Below are 21118 nucleotides of genomic sequence, written 5' to 3'. Positions count from 1 at the left end.
TAATAAACCCAAAGGCATTTTAGGAAGACTGTCTTATCTTTCGCCTTTTGATTGGCGTATAAATGTCCCTTTATCTGAGGATGACCGTTTGGGTCAGATGGTTTTGTGTCTAGGAACTTTAAATCAGCAACATTTTTTCAACAGGAACAGCAATCATTGTGTTTTTTTTTTTCCTGACAGAACTCAGGAATAGTTTGATAAAGAAGAGGTGCATCTTGGTCTTTTACATCTAAAAAGCTCTCACATGCCCCAACTCAATGACAAATAGGATAGAATAGAAATAGCCATTGTTTCCCCTCAGTGGGGGAATTTGGGAGTGCATCTAAAAAACAGATTTACGAAGAGAAAAAGTTGAGGACTGAGTGAGAGCTGCTGCAACAGGCTGCCTGCTCATGTGGCACCGGAATAAGATTACATCAGAGACCATCAGGGTTTGGGCAGGTGTTGCTTTGTTGCTTGATAATCTGCACGTTTTCATCTCATTTTATTTATGCTCTGGTTTGTGTGCGTGACTGCATTTGGGCTTGTGTTATTTGAGTTGCAGGTGGTGCCTCAAGTCACGCCATGTGCAAAGACTTAGGTGAAATACTAAACACATCATTTACTAAATTAGTAGATATATCTATATAGGCATTTAGCCAAAATCAAACTGCTCTTGTAGGCATTTTGGGTTTTTTGTCTTGTAAGGTGCAGGATTAACAAGACCCAAATCAACAATTGCAGTCAGCAAAAACGAACAATGTTGTTTCGTTTTAGCTGTCATCCAAAATAAAAATAAAAACTCCTTTCTTTTGGTGGGAAAAGCACATTTTGATAAAACATGATTGATTAGATATATGGTATTTCAGTGTACCTGTATCCCTGCTAAATGAAGCTTTTGGGGAAACCACACTCCTCTCTCTGTTTGCACATTAGATTTGTTCAAAACTAAGAGTTTTGTCATGGGAGTGTTTTTTTGTTATTTTTTGGAAAAAATAATTTTATGATTTTTTTTTTTTTTTTTACCCCTTTAAAATGCACACAACCCACACGGTCACGGTCCGTTTTAGAATAGCAAGCATTATGCCTTCTGACAAGGATTGCAGAGAGCATTTTATAAAAGAAACTGTAAACATTACAAGATGTCCCTTTTGTACCGTCGACACACTCTTGTGCTCAGCAAGAAATCAGTCCATTGACATTTTCTTATGCCTGTGCTTAGAAAAACATTTTTAAAATGGGCAACAACTTTGGACCAATTAGTGACTGCGAGAGGCAATAGAAGCAGAAGAGGCTGTGCACTCCTCCCCGCACTGCACATGTCTTTTTAATGGTCGAGGAAGTAAGCACCTCAGCTTTTACTTCCTTTGGCTTCCCTGCCGACGTCCTGGCCGGAGCAAGGAAAGCGGAGGAAACACAACACGGCTGATACTGTGGATATGCAGTAGGGAGCCTGTGGGCAAAACAAACCAGAGGTCGTGAGAGACGTCCAGCATACTCTATCCTGCATAAGTCTCAGATGGTCTACACGTTTATGAATGGAGGGAAAATTGATTTCCTCTTTGGAAGAAATGCATATAGACATGTTTAGGTGCCAAAGGTTGACTAAATGCAGGTCCACTGAATATTTAGTGACTAGTGTTTTGTGTATCATAAATGTCATCGTGGGATTTACGAGTCCGGTCAGGTGGTGTTTATCGGGCTGGAAGAGCAGTAGGAGAACTCACTCACAGCCTCTGAGAGGGAGGGGGGAGGGGGGGTGGGGAATCTACAAAGCAGGAAACGTCTTTTGTGTGAAGCAAACAAATTATTGTTGGCTTACCCGTGTATGGACAAACACCCACACATCCGTGTTTTAAATACACAGTGAAGACCTTGAATTGACTTTCATTCATTTTCAACCCTTTCTGTGGCCTAACCCTGACCCTAAACCTAATTGACACTTTTATCCTAAACCTGACCATTTGCCCAGGAAAAAATAAGCACCAAAAGAGATCATCACTTTACACCAAATCCTCACTTTACATGGAAAATGCACACAGAAGAATGCTCACTGCTAATACAAGTACACACACACATATACACACACACGCACCCCTAATGTGTACAGAAGCATTTAGCAACACCCTCTTGTTTATGCTTCATCCCCCGCACCCTCACATATACGCTGTTATTACTAAGGTTGGAAAAAATGTCATGTCAAACAAGCAGGATTACACTTGGTAAAAACGTCTGTGTATTTTAGTGGAGTTTTAATGACGCCACAAAGTAGAGTGACATTGTATAGTGCAAATTAATATCTTATGAAGAAAACCATTCTTGACAAAAAAGCAATGAGAGGTCGGGTTTAAAGTTTTGCAACGAGCCAAGCAAGGCAGACGGCACACCTGTGTCTAAGTAGGTGCTCTGCTCAGACGATCCCAGAATTGAACTTTTGGTTTTTTTGTGCAAAATGCGATATATGGGGGAACATGCAATCAGCCGTAAACACAACATCCCCATGGCAAAACACGGTGGTGGCAGAATCACCTGTGGGTGAGTTGGGAGTGGGTCTATCTGTGTCGGCGGCACCCGCTCATTCTGGTTAGTGAGGCACAAACCTACGAACTAACACCCAGTATTTAAACAGCAAACACACTCACCTGAGTTGAAATCTCTATTCCAATAAGGCGCGTACCACCCGCACATGACAGCAATTTGCTTTATTGATACGTGGAATTTAGTCCAGCCGAGATGCATTACGTCTCCTTTAGATTTAAATCTGTTAAATGTCCCTTTTTTTATTTCCCCAAATATAAGATATTGTCATAATGGCTCTATTAAACCGCTAATGAGCTGAGTTTAGTGGTTGCGGCGTTACGATACAGGATGCTTGCTGTCGGGTTTTAACTGTATTAAATCTCCAATTGTGTTATTCACTTTTATTTCTGCAATAATTGTGACACATTGCTCCATCCCTGTGTTGTCAGGAAGGGAAAAAAAAAAAAAAACACCAGCAGCTTCAAGCAGATTGCTGTTTCACTTAAGGCGGGCCTTGAAAACTAGGTGAATGTGTGTTGGTCTTGGCTGATGTAGGGAGGAAAAGAAGACATCGTCCTGCAGTTAATTGTTTCCGTTTCCTAAGATCTCCACCTTGCAGCCTTTTTAGAGGTTGCAGCAGGTTCTGCAGAGCTCCCGGCTCTCTGCACGGAGAGAAGAAAAAAGCAACTGCATGTGAAGGGAAACAGGAGAAAAAAAAAAAAAAAAAAAAAGGTGCGCTGGATTTGTTTTGCTAAGCCGGTCACATTCTTGGCAGCGCCTTCATTTGTCTTTGCCAATGGAGGAAAGGAAAGGGAAGGAATCAGAGAGCAGAGGAAGTAGAAGAGAGAGGGGAAAAGGCAGAGTGCTTACTTTTCCTCTTCCTCTTCCTTCCTGATTGGTGCTTTTAAATGTGTTTGATTGAATTATTAGCAAATATGTAGCAGGTTTTTGGCTATGATATAGGTAGGTCAGTCAGGTTTTTGTGGTGCAGTTTGGACCCAGGAACAACACACAAAGAAAAAAAAATCAAATATGATTGTTAAAACATGGTAAAAAGGTGACTTTGATTATGAATTAAAAGACATCTAATTATTTTACTGAAAACTAATTTGAATGTCTGGGAAATAATACAATAATTCAAGACTGGCCAACATAGAAAATCAACCTATTACTACATTTGATACAGAACTTTACTGATTTAAAGCAATATATACACAATCATAGGTAGATTGTGTATATATTGGGATATGTTGAAACTGCAAGCAAGAAAGCCTTCTTTAAAATAAATTCATTTCAAGGACGCATTATCAGTAAGAACAAGAAAAGCTGTTGGAGTTCAGACTAAGATACCAGCACTTAGGTTGCTAAAATAGAGGACAGGGGTGTCTTGTTTTGGCACCTGACACCATCTGGCACCGTGCCGCACTGCAGCGTCATGTTACCTTAGCCCAGTTTTAAACGTGAGGAAACCGGATGTGATAAAGCTGGTAGAAGGGCACCTTACATTTGCTTTTGCTTTTACGTTTACATTCCTTTATAAATCCTGGGGTGTAAGTCTTGACTTAAATTGTAGAGCAGAATGAATCCGGAAACCCACTCTTATAGAGGATCAGCAACAGAGAGTCAGTCTTCTGGTTATCTCCTAAGGACGCCAGGGATACCACTGTGTCACAGTCTTGGTGTCTTTATTTAATCCCAGAGCGAGTTTAGAGCTCCCGTTCCCACAGCATCTCTTTCTGGATTCTTGACACGGATAGAAGTGAAACGAGATGGCACCGCTAAAACCTTTTCCCAACGGACCCAGAAGCTGATTTCTTTTTAGTCCATGAATCATTTAACAATTTCTGTCAGCTGTCACCTTAAAGCCACCAACTTCAATGCATTTTCTTGGGATTTTAAGTGATAGACCAAAACAAAGTAGAGCATAAATTTGAAGTGGAAGGAAATTTATGTGGTGTTTTTCAATTTAGTTTTACAGATGAAAATCAGAGACATGTGGTGTACATTGGGGAAGGGTCATCTGGACATTGTTTATCCATAACAAGAAGTTTATTGTGCTATTTTCTTGGCATTTGATTGTTAGAAATATCAAAAAGTCGATTTTGTCTTAGATTTTATGGCATTTTATGTAATAAGAGCCCCACAAACAAATACACTAAACAAGTAGTACCGTTTTAATGCACACGATAACTACACACATTATTTCTAAGATATTAATTTTTACTGCTGCTCTCTTGGGGTCAGAATTGGGGGAAAAAAGTTCTACAGGTAACATTCGCAACACTACTTTTTAGTTTCAGTGGTTTGTAAACTTTAATTGTAAGGGTTAACATTGTCCCAATAAATCAAAATAAACAATACGACACTAGTCTACCCCTAGTGCTCATTTGTAGTCAGTCCCAAGAGTCAACACTTTATGATACCACCTTTCACTACAACCACAGCTGCCAGTCTTAGGGGCTTTGGTCCATTCTTCTTAGGAAAGCGATTAAAGGGCAGCCATATTGAATGGAGAGCATTATAAACATACATTTTCACGTCTTGACACATTCTTAATTGGATTTAAGTCTGGGCTTTGACTAGACCACATGAATATGCTTTGAACCGAACCATTCCACTGTAGTTCTGACTTTCATGCTCATTGTTGTGCTTTGAACACGAACCTCATCTCCAGTCTCAAGTGCTTTGCAACTTCTAACAGGTTTTCTTTGGGGATTTACCTGTATTTAGCTCCATCCCTTTTCCAGTTACCTCTGACTAACTTACCATCCCCTGCTGTAGAAAAACATCCCACAGCATTATGCCGCCACCGCCATTTTTGGTCTCCTCTGACCAGAGCACCTTTTTCAACAGCTTTGCTGGGAACAGGGACCTTTTACTGCCTCTTCTGCCACACGCCAGGAAAAAGTTAGATATATGAGGTACTGGAAACAGAAGAGCTGTGTTCATACTAACAAGTAGAGTCTCATTATTTATTATGTGACTTCTGAATTGGTCGCACTACATTTTATTTAGAGGTATGGGAATGCCGGGGGCTTTTGAAAACTGTATTATTTATTCCCCGCTCCACAAATATGTATGAGCCTTAAAAAGTATCCTTGAAAATAAAGAGAACATTTGACAATGGACAAAAGGTGTGAATACTTTTGAACGGCGCAGTAGCTGATAAACTCACAGAGCTGGTCTTGTTTCGCTTTTGGATTAAAACAATATGGCATGTTCCTAAACCCAAGTGGTAAATAATATATTTGGTTTCCAGTCCTTCATGAAGATATTTAGTGAATTTAGACTTGCAGCTGTTTTACTGCTTTGCAGCATTTATTTATTTATTTTATTTTAGGCATTTTTGTCCAGATTGTAACAATTTTGAAAAACTAAATGTTTGTGATAGGGTCAGAAAACAGATGTTGGGACCCGAAGGCTAAAACGTCAGCGGGATGCAAGATCACAAGCTCCCAGCACATCTGTTGTTCGGTCCGTCATGATGCAACACAGTCAGATTTATAGGCGGTCTGCTGTAAGCCGGCAAAAAGACGTTAAGAATGAGGCACTTTGTACCAAAAGAAAAGGAATGATGCGAATGGAGAGGGAGTTGATGATCTGTGTGTTAGTGTGACCTGGCAAGCATGCAGATGTCTGATGTGATCTGGAGTTCAGCACCTGTACCTGGTTCCCAAATTTCATTCTTTCTGCGGCCCCCGTCAGTCAGAAACAGATCTGTTTGAGAAGCTGTTGGACGCTCAGAAACCTTCATGCACATAATCAGTGGTGAGTTCATTGTGTTCAGAAGTATTTCAGTAGTGCTTAAGTATTTTAATTATTTTTTTAAAAAGAGGGGGTGGTGACCTAGTGGGTAGAAAGCAGGGCGTTTGTGTGCTAGAGACGATGCAAGGTTCCTGGTTCGACTCCCACAGACTGCCACTCTGGGTTCATAAGAAAGACCAAGAATGCTCGCTGGTGTCAGCCCACTGCCCCCTGAGGGACGGGTTAAATGCTGAGGGATTTTATTGGAATGTGGGTTGTAATGACAAAGATAATTGTTATAATTAATATAATTGTTAACAAATAATCTCATCGCTCTGATTTGACCCCAGTTCCACAAATAACATTTCCCAAATGTTCTTATGCCGCTAGCTGTAAAGCTAACTGTGATAGCCCAGCGAGACCACTAATACTAGAGGCCTGTCAAAAAAAAAAAAAAAAAAAAAAAAAAGCAGGTTTGGTCCAATTAACACTGAAAATCTAAGTTTGGTCAATCTCATTATTTTGTGTGCTTTGAATTGTTAATATGTAAACACGTTGATGTTTCGACGTAGTTATTTCTGATATTTTTCTTGAAGTTACAGTATAAAATGGAAAACCCAACAGATTCGTCTTGGTAATTAATTTTAAAGTATCGTACAACAAAATGAATGCTTAATGTTCACGTTGACCCCTTTTATTTTATTTTTTATGAGTGCTGTGTAATCTGCTATAGCGAACTATCCATGACGCAAGAACCTTTTTTTATGAAGAAATACCCATGCCTGTTGAGTCGGTGGGAGCTGAGGAGACCTCTCATCGACTTATCGTCAGAGACTTTGGTTTAGCTGAATTAGAACTGCAAAAAAAAAAAGCAGGAAACAAAAAGGCCTTATGACTGAAGTTGTTTGTTTTGTGCAGAGTTGCTTGTATAACAAATTGTTTATCTATTGCTGTTGACGATGTAAATACAGTTCTTTTTTTTCCCCCTTTAAACCTTTCCTTTGTTTGTGGCCAACAGCATTCCGGTATGATACCGGGCTCCATCAGAACCTGGACTCTAAATTGAAATCTTCTTTGATTAGGAACGTCAGTAAAGTTGTTAAACTCATGTCAGATTCAGTGCCAGGCACCGTTCTGCTCGTCTGCTCCTCGAACAGCTGCTGCTGACAGGCCATTAAGGGGAATATCGCTCAGGATGAACAAAATGTGTGCTCAGAAAAAAAAAGGAAAACGCAAAAGGTGGAAGTTTGTTTTCTCTGTGTGTTTGCATTTGTCTTTAGTTTGACTTAGTGGAAATACAGGAGAGAGTAGACTGAAATTTTTAACTTAATGCCATTATATTTACGGATTTAAAAAAACTAAAAAGAAGTGGCGTAACTAATGCTTCATTTATAACGACACCAGAGTTAAAAGATGTTACAAGGAGATTCCGCAGCGTCCAACAGTCAGATGTTGTCAGTCAGTGATTCAGCTGGGATTGTTTCCACTGTTTATAAATCGCTGCATGTGTAAAGTTTCTAATCATTTAACATCAAAAGTCGTTTAACCTCGAATCCCTGGGAAACATTTTAGGCTTAACCTTAAAACCGGTGTGTCTGCCTACATCATTGCTAAACGTCTCAACATGGCTGCAGACATCGCCTCTTTACTCTGACTTGAATCTACATGTTAGAGATTCTCCAGCAGCAATTTTCTAACGTGGAATAACCTGAAATGCAGCTGATCTTTACATCTCTGGCTGCTTCTGACCTTAGAGTATTCCTCCCCCCTTTTCACTGCAGTCTTCTCTATAATCAGAGCACTTTCACCACTTGAGCAGGTCAGCTCTGCGCTGCCGTGCCCTGTCACTTAACCTCTAATTAGTCAGGTCAGCAACATGAGCCGAGGTCGCTGACCCCACGTCTGATGCTGGGGTGTGAAGTCTAGCAGAGGTTGTCCTCACAAGGTCAACTTTTTCAGGCTGAGAATGCACCGTGCGATCAGAGGTTTAGAGCCTCGTGTCCCTTCGCTTTCTGAGAATGAGTTACAACTCATACACTATTTCACTGCAAACATGTTTATTTTGCAAAATCAAATTCTGATAAATGCAAAAGTTCCTATCCTGTCTATTAAGCTCAGTCAGATTTGACCGGAGAGCGTTCGGGAATGTCAATCTCCCAGTCTTGCTATGGATTCTAAACTTTGACTAGGCCATCCCAATACATGAATAAAAAAAAAAAAACATTCAATTGCAGCTCTGGCTGTACTTTTAAGGTTATTGATTCGCTGGAAGTCTCAAGTCTTGTGCAGCCTCTAACAGGTTTTATAGCGCAAAGTAGAATCTGATGGCTCCAGATATCTTCCCATGAGCCCTGACTGGCTTCTCTGGCCCAGCTGAATAAAAGCATCCTCTATGTTTCATTGTCAGGATGGTGCATATTGGCAGTGTTTGGTTTTTACCACATGTTCACGTAGACCAAAAAGGACAGTTTGGTTTCATTTGATCAGAGCACCTTCTTCCTCGTGTTTTCCGTTTGCCCAGAACAGAACAGGAGATCCGTGGAGTGCATGACTACCGGTCCACCATTGAACAGATTATTCCACCTTCGCTGTGGATCTCTGCTCCTAAAGAGTCGCCATGCCCTGTATGACCGGCCTGTTAGTTTTGCAGTTGGGCAGTAATGCAACAAAAGCATCCCATGGTGGTGGTAGCATCACCGTGATACCACCACCATGACACAGCATTGGGATTGGGGTTACACTTTCCATTGAACTGTCCTCTTCAAAGCTTTAGATGATCCTCTTTTAAAAATCTCCACTTTATTGATGACGTGTTTCCTTGGTGCTGTTTTTATTTTTCTTCTAATGTTCTCTAACAGTCCTCTGGGACCTTCACAGAGCAGATGGATTTATGCTAAAATTAAACTGCACCCAGGTGGGCTATATTTACTAATAAGATAACCTCTGGAAATAATCAGATGACTGGATTTTATTTGGGTGTTAAGATTAGTATTTTTTATATTTTCTTCTACTTCCCACTTATGTCCTATATTGTGATGACCTGTCTCTAAAAAAAATCTCACATACATTATTACATTGACGTTTGTGTATTTTTTATTTATTTATTCTTTGTAAGAAATGATCAAAAAGTATTTTTCTGTTTTAAGCTTTTAACCAAACCAAGAAAGCCCATCCAAGTATTCAGCAAAAAAACAAAACTGCCATATCAACATAGAAAACATCCATCACGACCGATGTAATTCGTCTGTTTTTTTTTTCCTTCTTCAAATTGAAAACAACCTAGTCATCAATTTCTACATCGCTGTCTGCATCAGTAGTGTCTTCTTTAACAGTTCACAGAGTGTCAAAGTGTCTCTTTTAAGTCCAAACATTGACGTGCCGCTTTGGTGACTTGATGACAAGTGGACCGCTCCAACTACAGATTTAATCAGACGTATGATGCATCGACATCTGATTGTTCAGACCACTTCCTCTGCAGCCTCATTTCTTTTGTTTGAATGCGCATTTTTCAGAGCCCACTACTTGACTGAACAGCTGTCATGTAGGCAGCAGGAATTTCACAAGAACTGTCTATTTTTTGTTTGTCCAAAGACCATAAAAATGATCTTGTTTAAACTGGAGTTTGAGCAAATTGGATGAGTTGATTACAGAAAACCTTCAGTGTTATGTTCCTTTTTGGTTAGCAGTTACATTAAAAGGGTTGTGTGTGCAGTGCCAAGGCTTACTGCTATTTTTTGTAAAACTTTGCAATAAAATTTATCTTTTAGGATTATTTTATTCTTGTTTTCAGAAATGTAACACTTTGTTGTTTCAAATTGAGCTTTATTTTGAAGTTAGTTTTCACAAATTCTTTGCTAAAAGCGATATTGTTGAATTATTCAGAGTAGTTACAAATGTGTATGATCATGATCAGATTTCAGAAAAATCCAACTTTTAATTTTAATTCATTACCAATTCTACCGTATAATTGCAACTCTTTTAGCCTACATGAGCGATAGAGAGCAAATACCAGGAAGGCTGCAAAGTGGCTCTGATTTAGCAGTTTGAACTTACAACCTCAATCTGTCATGGAACATTTTGATATTTTGTCAAACTTTTTTAAATGGCAGAGTTAGGGTAAGAATCTGTATCTTGTAGGGAACGCACAGGAAGACTGCTGGTTTAGTAATGCTGGCTGCACTTATCGCCAGCATAACATGCTAAAGACAATTTAAGTCAACGCAATGATGATATTTTCATTGTCTTAAATTAATAAAATCCATCGCCTGTTCTTTTGTACATGGTAAGATAGTCTAATAGTTTTTATTTTCTTCCCCTTATTACTACTCATAAATAGAAATAACAACTAAAACCTCCAACACAAGGCCAGAATTTAACACAAATTATAGCGTTTGGGAAAAAATTCAGACCAGTTTGTCTTTTAGAAATTTAGGATATTGTAGAATTTAGATGTACGTCAGACCTACATTTGTGCAGGTGTAAATTCTACCATGTTGTACATCTAATCTAAACACATCTAATCTAATTCCAGTTCCCCATGGGCATATTTTTTTATTGGTTGTAAATAAGCCTTGTGTCTCTTCTCATTTGAAACTAGTGGCAAATTGTCAAGTCTCCTAGGAGCTGCACTCAGAAACATTTAGTTTAGTTTACGCTAACATTCAGTCAGCCCTTGTCTGTCCAATCATCCTTTACTTCATTCTTCCCACCTAAAAAACTTTTTTTTCTAACTTTGGAAGTGTTCATTTATTTTGGGCAATATCTTCTTTTATATCAAATAAACCTCTCTGTACAATTATACAAATCTAAAGTTTTGGAACAGTCTTTTTAGTAAAGACAAGCACTAAAACTAGACAGCTGTTTGTGGCATTCTGTGTTCCTGTGCCTTTTATAGTTACTGACTAAATGTAACCATAATAAGTAATAAATGATTCAAAATGTCTTCCAATTTATTGGGCAGCATGAAGACGGTGTATATTTAAGACCCACTAAAACATTTTTGTTTATTTCTGTGAGATTTATTGTATTTCTTGTTTCTCTATCCTACTTTGTGTACTTTCTGATCCTTGTCTACTGAATTTAAATGTATCACCTTAATTTAAATCTTCCCTGGTGCTCAAATGTTTTTTGTGGCACCAATGAATGTTACCTAAATTGCGTTACCACTAAAAGATTAGCAAGTAACTGACTTTTGAAATATTTTCACAATTTTAAATAACTTAACCTGTACATTTTCTATGGCACCTAAGCCAGTGTAAAACAGTCTCTGCTTCTTATAAAAAGCTCAATAACTAAAATCAGCATTTTGACAGGTCCTATAAGTCTCTGATTAGAGTTTTTATTATCTTCATTTCAACTTTGACCCAAATCATCTTCTCCTCACCTTTTCCCGTCAACTTTTCTGCCCTCTTTAACAAACTGCGCACTATCTTAAACCAATTTTATCCGCCTTCCCCTCCTTATCTCGGCAAAATGAATTTCCATGCCCTGACCTTGAGGTAGAGGATATTACAGTTAGCAGAACTTCCAAGGTTGGAGCTAGAGCAAACAAGGACACAATAGCTGAAAAAGAGGCAAACTGTGTTGCTGGGGTGTGGAAGAAGATAGGTTCTGTTACGAATATTTCTCAGACTGCTACCAGGTGGTCTTCATGGGCAAATAGTTAAGGATTGTCACTCTAACAAAGTCAGACTGTTATCAGTTCTCTGTTTCATCCCATCTTTGTTTCAACATAAACTCCAGCATCACCAGCATGTATTTTATGAGTTGAAACAAGGAATAACAGACATAAATACGATATAAAGCTAGTTCTTTCAAATGTGCCTGTGCAAATTCTCACTTATCCGGGTCATGGCAACGAAAGTCTGTTTAATTTAAGGCTCAGATGTTTGTGGTTTGTGGCTCTTTAAAATGCTGTAAGCCAGGTACTGCTGTCACTTTCCCAGGCATCTCATTAGAAGGACTTCGAACTGTAGGAAGGATATGATGGAAAATGCTCGCAGGTTTAAAACTGTGACTTTTTAAAACCTTGACGCCGCTAATGGTCATTATCGTGTTTCACATATGCTTCATTTGGTGGTCTTCCTTAACGAGCATCGTGAAGTAGCACTGCGTGCTGACATCTGTAGCGAGCAGTAAAATAGAATCAGCTCAAAGCGTCGGCTTCTCAAAGAGGTGAACCCGTTTTGGAGGGGAGTCTTTTAATCATTATTTTATGTCACTTTGAGACACTTTTTATTTAACAGGGAAAAAATTTGAGTAAATGTCCGTTTTTATAGTTTGCCCTATCAAATGTGGCTTTACATTTAGGACTAAGGAGATCCTAAAGAGCTTGCAGTAATGGTAGCATAGTAAATGGGTCGCATGCACCAATGCACAGTTTGTGGGTGACTTTAATCACTGATTTTGTGAAACTCCAGCACAGATTTTACACAATTCAATTTTCTCTTTAAATGCTATGAATAACAGCAAAATGCTATTTACATTTTCTTTAGGAATTGAAAATATATATGTCTTTTTTTAATCAATATGTTTATAGTAAAATTAGAATAGTCATTTCTGAAAAACTGTCCACGATTACAAAGCAAAATGTCCAATGTGTTGAATCGCAAATTAGCATCATTAGCATGTTTAGTGTGGCTATTATTACCTATGGTCATAAAAAGAAATGTTCTGTGGACTCTTACTGCAGTTGTGAGATCCAATAATTTCCATAACGTTCAGACCTTTTCTCTTTCAAAGGATAAAACAGGACAATTTTATTGTAATACGCTCAGCTGCCTGTTATCTGCTAAAGTCTAAGAACTTTCACTTTGAGGAGTTTTGCTGCCAGCGTGACCGATCACTGTTTAGGTGCGTTTACTAGGTGGGTAAACACAGTATGTTTAGGTTGTGACTGAATCATCAGCGAACAGGACCAGTCACATGTAAAAAAATATCATAACAAACCAAGGGGGTTATAATAATGTTCACTCTGACACTCTGGAGAGTAATATATAAATTGTTGTTATAACGTGTTTTAAAACCAAATTATTACTTGTAAAGATAGAATTTTGTCTAAAATGGGTTGGCCATTTGTTAACTAATGTGTTCATGTTTCACTGTAATTGCAGTTGCTGATCAAACAATACCCCCCTTTTTTTTCCTCCCCTGCCCTCATTGTCCCAGTGTGATAAACAACTAATTGTCTGGGCCACAAACACGAACTGAGGCTGGTTCCACTTGTGGCAGAAGTTGATGTGATAGAGAGAAGCCCTTTGATAAAGGACACTCCATTAGCGGTTTTCCTCCCAGCTTTATGTCATCACCCTCCCTGTCCCCCTCGGCCGTGCTCGGGTCGGGGAGCCTGAACATCCAGCCCCTGTGGATTTTCGATGTGGTTAACCAGCAAAAAATATTGTTTTCGTGTTCATACTGGAGGTCGTTGTTTTACGTAAAGCTGCAGAGGTGGATGTTTTGCTGTTTCTTCTGGTTGTAATTTGTCTGTGTGATATTTGCAAGATGTAACAATGATTTACAGCATTGTTTCAGCAGAACCAGCTGTTAGTTTATTTCATACGCTGTTAAAAGTAAATTGAGAGTGTAGCCATATTCTTTCTCCTAAACAGGTTTGAGCTTCATAAATAAACTGCTCTTTTGGATGCAATGCTTTTGCATTGCATTGTAAATCTGCACATCTTGAGAACTGCAAAACCTGTCATCCTGTTGTGATGACTGAATGATTATTTTGTAGTCTCACACTTAAGAAAACTCGTGCAAAAATGTTGTACAGAACCTCTTGTGCAGAATTGTTTAAGTAAGGTTAGAGGCGGCAGATGGGGTTTGGAAGGATAGAGATGAATAAAGACTTTTAAACTCATTAAAAACACATGGCCAAGACTGAAAAATAAAAGACGTTGACTGGACTCTATATCTACTGTTGTATTATACTTATAAGCACATTAAAACATTTAAAAACACCAGGAAACAAATAGAGGTGGACTCACCAACTGGACGTAGATTGGAACCAGACCATTTTCTGGTGATTGGCTTTGATTGGCAATTGGCATGTGAAACACTCAGGGTTTTTTAATTGCCTATTCATAAGCAGCAGCACTTGAAACGTATACCATTTTCAGTCAGAATTGGATAGACCAATACCATAGGGGTTAATCTGGCAATTCCTCTCGTTTCTATTTAATTAAAAAAACTGCTTTATCTGGCAAAGAACTTGCAGCACTTTTCTTCGCCCTATTTCATCTTTTACAGTGAAAATCTGAGCTGTGGCAGGTCAGCCCTGTAAAAACAAACTTAATGTTGTACGGACCAGGAAAAGCCTAATCTAAAAGAAACATAGCAGGAATGTAAGAAATGTGAATAATTCTGAGTCTCCTTTACGCAAGTTGATATAATAAATAAGAGCGGTTGTGAATCCATATCAAGCCAAAGTCATTCTGAGAAACCACCTGCTGGTAGATATTGTTTGTTAAAGTCACATAAAATCATCTCCCTACTGTATAAGGTGTTTGTGCAGGCATTTTGAAAACTCTTAAAAAAATATTTAGACTTACTTCTGAAGCTTAGATTTTAAATGGTCTTAAATGGCCTCAAATTGTCTACAATAGGTCTGTAATGATATTTCATTATGTCTTAAGTTTTGACAGTCATTCATTTAGAAAAATGTATCTGTATTGGATTGTTTCATGATTTATTGCTCTGGAACAAGTATGCGAATATTATTAGCATCTCTGAGAACTACAAATGATGCATGGGAACAAAATAAACCGTTCTCAAAAACCGGACAGGTCTAAGAGTTCAGGTTTAATTTCTGGCTTCCATCTGTTTCCATCCAACCTCTCCGTCCTTTGCAAAAAGTTTCGGCTCTGTATCCTTCTTGACAAGATCTGCAGACCTGCGTCACACTCTGACTAGATACAGAACTGTTAGGTCACAGTTCACAGCAACGCTGGACTCAAATTCAATAAATTATGGAATCTTAATTCCAGATTTGTGAAGCATTTAAAACCCTAGATGCCATTTAATTACATTTGCTTCATGCTGTGATTCCTTCAACCCTGTAATTTGATTTAAAGTTGGATTTCCCCCAAACATCTTTACTTGTGTTTTTTTTTTCTCGAGTGTGGTATCGTTCTTTTTTTTTTATTGCTTTGCCATGAAATATTTATTTACCAGCCGTTGTTAAATTTCTCATTGTTGTTCTGCTTGCAGGATGAGATGCTTTGGGGCGGGGTGAATCAGTTTGAGTCACAGAAGCAATTATGATATCCGTTCTGTCTGAGATCAGCGTCCTGGCCTTTCCCTTCACTGTTCAGGATTAGACAGACACCGACCCGAGGGATTAACGTGGTTGCAAATAAACTTGTCGTTGAAAAACACTGGAGGAGGCAGCAGCTAGCGCATTAAGACCCTCCGGCTACATGCATGTCCTCGCAGAGATTACGCCGGTCATGTAAACAGCTTAAGCGTGTGCACATTCCTTCAGCTTTCAGGAAGTGGTCGATTGTATCAGCTGAAGGGGACTTTTTGACCTGAAAGCCACCTTATTCACTTTTGTCACTATCGATTTGCTGCGTGACTCAGATGAATCCTTCTTCTACTGTGTGCTCAAGGTAAAGCCAGTCTCATCTGACCAGGGTCATGCTGTGAGAGATGACATATGAGGTTTGCCGGCAGGAGGCTTTGGAGCATTCGACCGTGAAGGCGCACAACATGTGGAGAAGGTGTTTGCTTTCTCGCTCGCACAGTTGTTTACCTCTATGAAAATGTGTTAGGAATATGGGCTGAGAGAGATTTGAAGAAGGTTCTTTTGTGGGTCCGTCGCTCGGGAAATTGCTTTTGAACGGTTCGTTGTGCTGGGAAAGTCTGCCTTTCGTTTGCAACCATTAGCGTGATGTTTTGAACCGTCAAGCAGGTAAATGATTCCTGCCAGGTTGGGATGATCTTAAATGCCTTGAATGTGGGAATGTCTCTGAGATGCCCTGACATAAAAGCAAGGTGGTGCTAGCCCTCCAAATTCTCCTTCTTGCCAAAAAAAAACGTTACAATTGTTTCGACACAAATGTACAAGACTTACCCAAAAATGTGTATACAGTCATTTCCTTCCCCACTTTAGCCGCACCAACAAAACATCCAACAGTAGGTTGAATGTTTTGCTCATGAATTCTTCAATTTGACCCCATATTTCATATTGACTCAACATGTGTTTGATGTCAGATAACAGGTTGACGTCACCTAATCCAAACCTTACAGGAGGTCTTCTGTTTTGGATTGTAGTTTTTGCAAATCCTTTGCAACCAAACAGGAAGCTGGTGTGACTCAGAGAGGCGCCGTCCTATTTACCTCAATGTTTTAGTTTTTTTCCTTTCAGACCCTATTTGAATGCTACTGAATGCTATTTATTTTCCAGGCTCTTAGACAGTGCCCCCTCCTGGTTATGTGTACAGTATGAGGGGTGTAGGTGTGAATGCACTGAGGTGGCAGTGGCGCTCAAACCCCTCATACTTGAAACTGGCTCAAGCCACCAAGATGTTTGGCGTGTCAAGGCAGCTTGTAGCTTTCATTAAAATGTGTATATATGCATTACGGCCTTACAATTGACTTAGAAAATGTGACTTTTAAGTTTGAGAAAGTTTGGAATTTATTTTACAAATCTTCATACCTGCATGGAATAAATAGTTGTAAGATTAATGGGGTACCGCGCGCGAGCTATTTTTAGAAACACAACGTCACGATGACGTCACATCACGTGGTACGCAGTGGGGCAAACTCCGGAAACCCGCCGCTGTTTTGCTGTAAAAGAGACGTGCGTTAGCCTAGGTTTTACTCGGTAAACGACTGCTTTTTCCAAATCTAAGACCATGGTTTTTAAACATTGTTGCTATGGAACGTGCAACAGCGACTCGAGTTACGCTGATCGGCCGCATATGAAGGATGTTTTCTTCAAGACTGCCAAGGAGAAATGTGTACGCTTGGTACACCGGGGCGGTCGGCCTACACAACAGTTCAACCCGGAAAAAGTTACCAAATTCAAGTACATATGTAGCAAGCATTTTGTCGGAGGAAAGGGCCCAACCGAAGAACATCCTGACCCAATTCCAGCGACATCAAGTCAAGGTAAGAGTATTTTGGTGGCCGACATGTTAATAAAGTAGCGCCTGCTACCATGATAGCATATAGGCTATCATGGTAGCAGGCGCTAACATGATAGCCTGCTACCAGGATAGCTTACTCAAAAACATTTCAAATGAGACAAACATTAAACATATACCCATTCCTGGACCGTGATTGCAAACAACAACAAAAAAAAAAAAACGGCCGACGCTGCCATGATCGCCGCGCAGGAAAAAAAAACAAAGCTTACCGTTCGATCAACTCGGCCAGTTTTCCAGTCTTTTTAAGCCCTCGAACCTCAAGCCATCGTTTGAGCTGAAGGTTGGTGTGTTCTTCGACAGTGCGACCAGTAAACCGTGTGCCTGGGACATCGTCTTGGGAAAGTTTAACGGCTGTAAAGTCGGTCATATCGCTGGTTCTGTTGCGCTTGTAATAGCTGGGTTATCCGTGCGTTCTCTCCTGTGTGCCCTACCTAAGCGGCAAAAGGGGCGTTGCTCTTGAGACGGTGACGTCACGTGCGCGGTACCCCATTGGTAGATGGCAGTTTCCAACCATAAGTCTATTTTTAAGGAACGTTTTATAAGTGGTTAATGATGTGTTCTTTCTCAGTTTCTGTTTCCTTTTTTTTATCAGTCATCTAACTTTACCTGCCAAAATGACTCAAATCCAGTTGATTATAGAATTTATTTTTTACACTTGCCAGTAATTTTGTTTGGCAGAGGGTTCCAGGAGCAGATTAGTTTTCTTCCTAGAGAGGTTTGTTAATTTCTTCCCAGGAGTAGCTGTAATCTTCTTGTGTACTTTTGTGTTCCCTCTCCAGGGTGGGTCCCAGTCCTCCCGCTGTCTGCCTAAGAGCAACTCCCACCTCCAGCCCTGGCTGCAGGGCCAGCAGATCTACCCCTGTGGACACCCCAATCCCTTTTGCGTCCTAAAGCTTCACACCCGGCCACAGTCTTACAGGGGGTCAACCCCCCAGCCACACACCTCCACTGCCGCCCTCCCACGCACTTCAGGGACAGGACTCCGCCGTATTTTACGGACAAACCCCTCCGGACCGTCGAATGACAAGCGTGCTTCGGAGGGCGGGGCTTGCCTCAGTCTCTCATGATTGGCTGCTGGATGGAATTGAGGTGAATGGAACACATGCCCAAGGAGCAGGACTCTAACCCATCAGAGGGAGAAGAGAAACAGTGAGTCTAAGTCTTTTGGACATTTTTCTTTTCATGTCACCAGGTTTTCCTTCTATTAGGCCCGTTTCCCATCACTGGAGCATAAGCAGTAAAAGACACCTTGCTCTTCATTTCGACTCCATGTCTGAACAGTTTTTAGAGGACTTAGGCCTGTAGCTGCGTTTAGCCCCAATACTCTGACCTTTAAGTTTGGTTCTTGAGAAGCAGTTCTGGGTTCAAACAAACACTGCGCTGTTTAAGCCCCCACTCATTAATGAAAAAATAATATTAGTGAAAGGGAGCGCAAGAGGAAGGCAACAGGGGCGTGTGAAAGTGTGGAAGTCTTGGGGTTGGTGCCTAATAGGAAAGGTTATCCTTTACTATTAGTAATTTGTAATAAAAAAGGGAAAAAAAACACTGCATGGGGAAAGTTATTCCCTTTTATAAAATTTGTTGACTTATTGAGCTGATTTGTGTGGGAATATTTAAAGTTGCTGCTCTGATTGGTCATTACTTAAAGCACACATTGGTGTAATGAACTGTAGATCAGAGAACCTGATATTCAAGCTGGACACAGAGTTGCGCTTTAAAGGTTTACTTTAAAAATAAAACAATTAAACATAGACAGATGTTGGCAGAAAAATGTCCAGGCCAGTATAGGCCGCTCACAGCAGGAGATGATAGGCAGCAGAAGGCGTACAAGAACTAGGGACTAGGCTGGAATCGTGGTCAAAAACAGTCCAAGGTCATGTCCAGAATCAGAGAGCCGACGGTGTCCAGCAAGGGCAAGGCAAACAGGGAAAATCCAAAAATGTAATCAAGGTCAAAAACAGGCAGGCAGACAAGGGTCCCAGGTGACACAGATGCTCGATAATGAGCACAGCACAGGTGGATTGAGAGAGATAAATCGGCTGGAGCGATGGTAAAGGGTGACGGGCTGAAATAAACATGAACGGAGCTGAAAAGAAATACAGGGAAATAATCTGACTGAGGACACAAACACAAGACTCCAAGTAAAAATGAGTACAAGAATTAAGTAGAAGGCAAAAAGCAAAGAAATACAGGACCAAGGAAAAACATTAACAAATCTAAAACTTGAAGAAGTGAACCTTATGGTGAAACTGAATATGGCAAGACCTATAGAATATATATGACAAGAAAAGCATGAATTTAAATCAAAACCATAACCAGACACCTCCAAATCATGACACATTGGAATTCTAAAGCCTCCACATGTTTTGTCTTTATCATGAATGTTTCATGGTAATTGTATGGCTCACAGGTTAAAAAATGTTGCAGAAAGGATTTTGCCTTGCTGCAAAATGTAGTGCTGCATGCAGGCGTAGGAACCATCCGGCCTGTTAGAATAAACTGCAGAATAAGGACACTGAAGACGCAATGGGAAGCAGTCTGTGTACAGTTTGCATAGCTGTATAAATTTGCTGTCCCCTCAACACACACAACACACAGCCATTATTGTGTAAAGCACTGGAAACAAAGGCGGGTACACCCAGAAGAGGAAATGTTTAAATTGCACCCAAAGTGTAAATACTTTGTGTGGCCACAGTTATTTTCACTATAACTCCTCCATGACGGCATCATGTGAACAGACCTCCTCCACCTTCTGCTTGAGGTTGCCCCACAGATGCTCAATAGGGTATAGATCTGGACACAGGTTTTCTTGTTGTTATCGACAAGTTCTTTATTTTCTTTCTTTCTTTATTTAAACTGCACTGAAACGGACAGTCTTTTTAATCAATATTTTCTGCAGATTAGTTTCAAGGTGTGATTTATATCTAGCGTATTTTTGTTTCAGAAGACAAGGTGTATGCAGGATATCACATAAAAACCTACGGCTGGGGTTGGGGAGCTAGAATTTAATTCAAATGAGTATCATGCTTATGACGCTGCCTCTGTATCTGTCTGAGAAATGTGAGGATTAGGATGTACTCGATGGTGGAGGTTGGGTTGGTCTTTACTGTCTGAAGAGATGAGGCAAAGAGCTGAAGGACTATCGCAAAGGACTTTTTGGGATGCAGCATTTGTCAGCTGCTATATTCTATAATATATACATGTATGAATTCACCCTTCTGTTGCTGTAGATGGCCACACCTTTGTACACATGACAGTGCCTACCATTCACAGCAATGTTTCAGAAAGAGATGGTTGAGGAAAATGTGGATTCATCGCAGCTGATTCAACTAAAACATTGCGATCACCTGACTTCCTGAAATCCTGCAGCCTTACATGTGGTCACCTTAATGCTTGTTTCTATATCAGATAATAATGTATCAATAATTTATTTTCTTGCACGTTTGAAAGTGAAAACTAATTTTTTCTAGAGCAGGGGTCACCAACATGTTGCCCCTCAGGACCATATGTGGTGCCCCCAAGCCTGTTCGGAGAAATTGCACAACCCTCCAGTGAGCTGCATTTAAAATGCTATTTTATCCAGTTTCTCTTCCTTTTTAATCATATTTGTATTTACTTAGATTAAAAATTACAAAAGCATTACAAACATATTTATAGTTAATGTGAGCTTAGACTCTTGAAGTTCAAAGGTCAGTACAGGTAGCCCTTCCTATGACACTGTAGCT

At 39.9% G+C, this 21118-nt stretch overlaps 1 protein-coding gene across 4 annotated transcripts in view; it reads left to right on the top strand.

Moving 5' to 3' along the window:
* The window catches only part of LOC105937897 (thyroid hormone receptor alpha-B), a 156808-nt gene that overhangs the window by 101283 nt on the left and 34407 nt on the right, over positions 1-21118 (top strand). For all 4 annotated transcript variants that reach the window (XM_036142156.1, XM_036142158.1, XM_036142157.1 and 1 more), the window contains one exon: positions 18173-18542. In XM_036142156.1, the coding sequence (XP_035998049.1) occupies positions 18487-18542 (56 nt within the window). In that variant the 5' untranslated portion in view covers positions 18173-18486. The remainder of the gene's footprint in view (positions 1-18172; positions 18543-21118) is intronic.

The sequence above is a fragment of the Fundulus heteroclitus genome, chromosome 10, assembly GCF_011125445.2.
Source record: "Fundulus heteroclitus isolate FHET01 chromosome 10, MU-UCD_Fhet_4.1, whole genome shotgun sequence".
Lineage (NCBI taxonomy): Eukaryota > Metazoa > Chordata > Actinopteri > Cyprinodontiformes > Fundulidae > Fundulus > Fundulus heteroclitus.
Note: the sequence above shows the minus strand (reverse complement) of the source record. Positions and strands in the feature narration are given on the sequence as shown.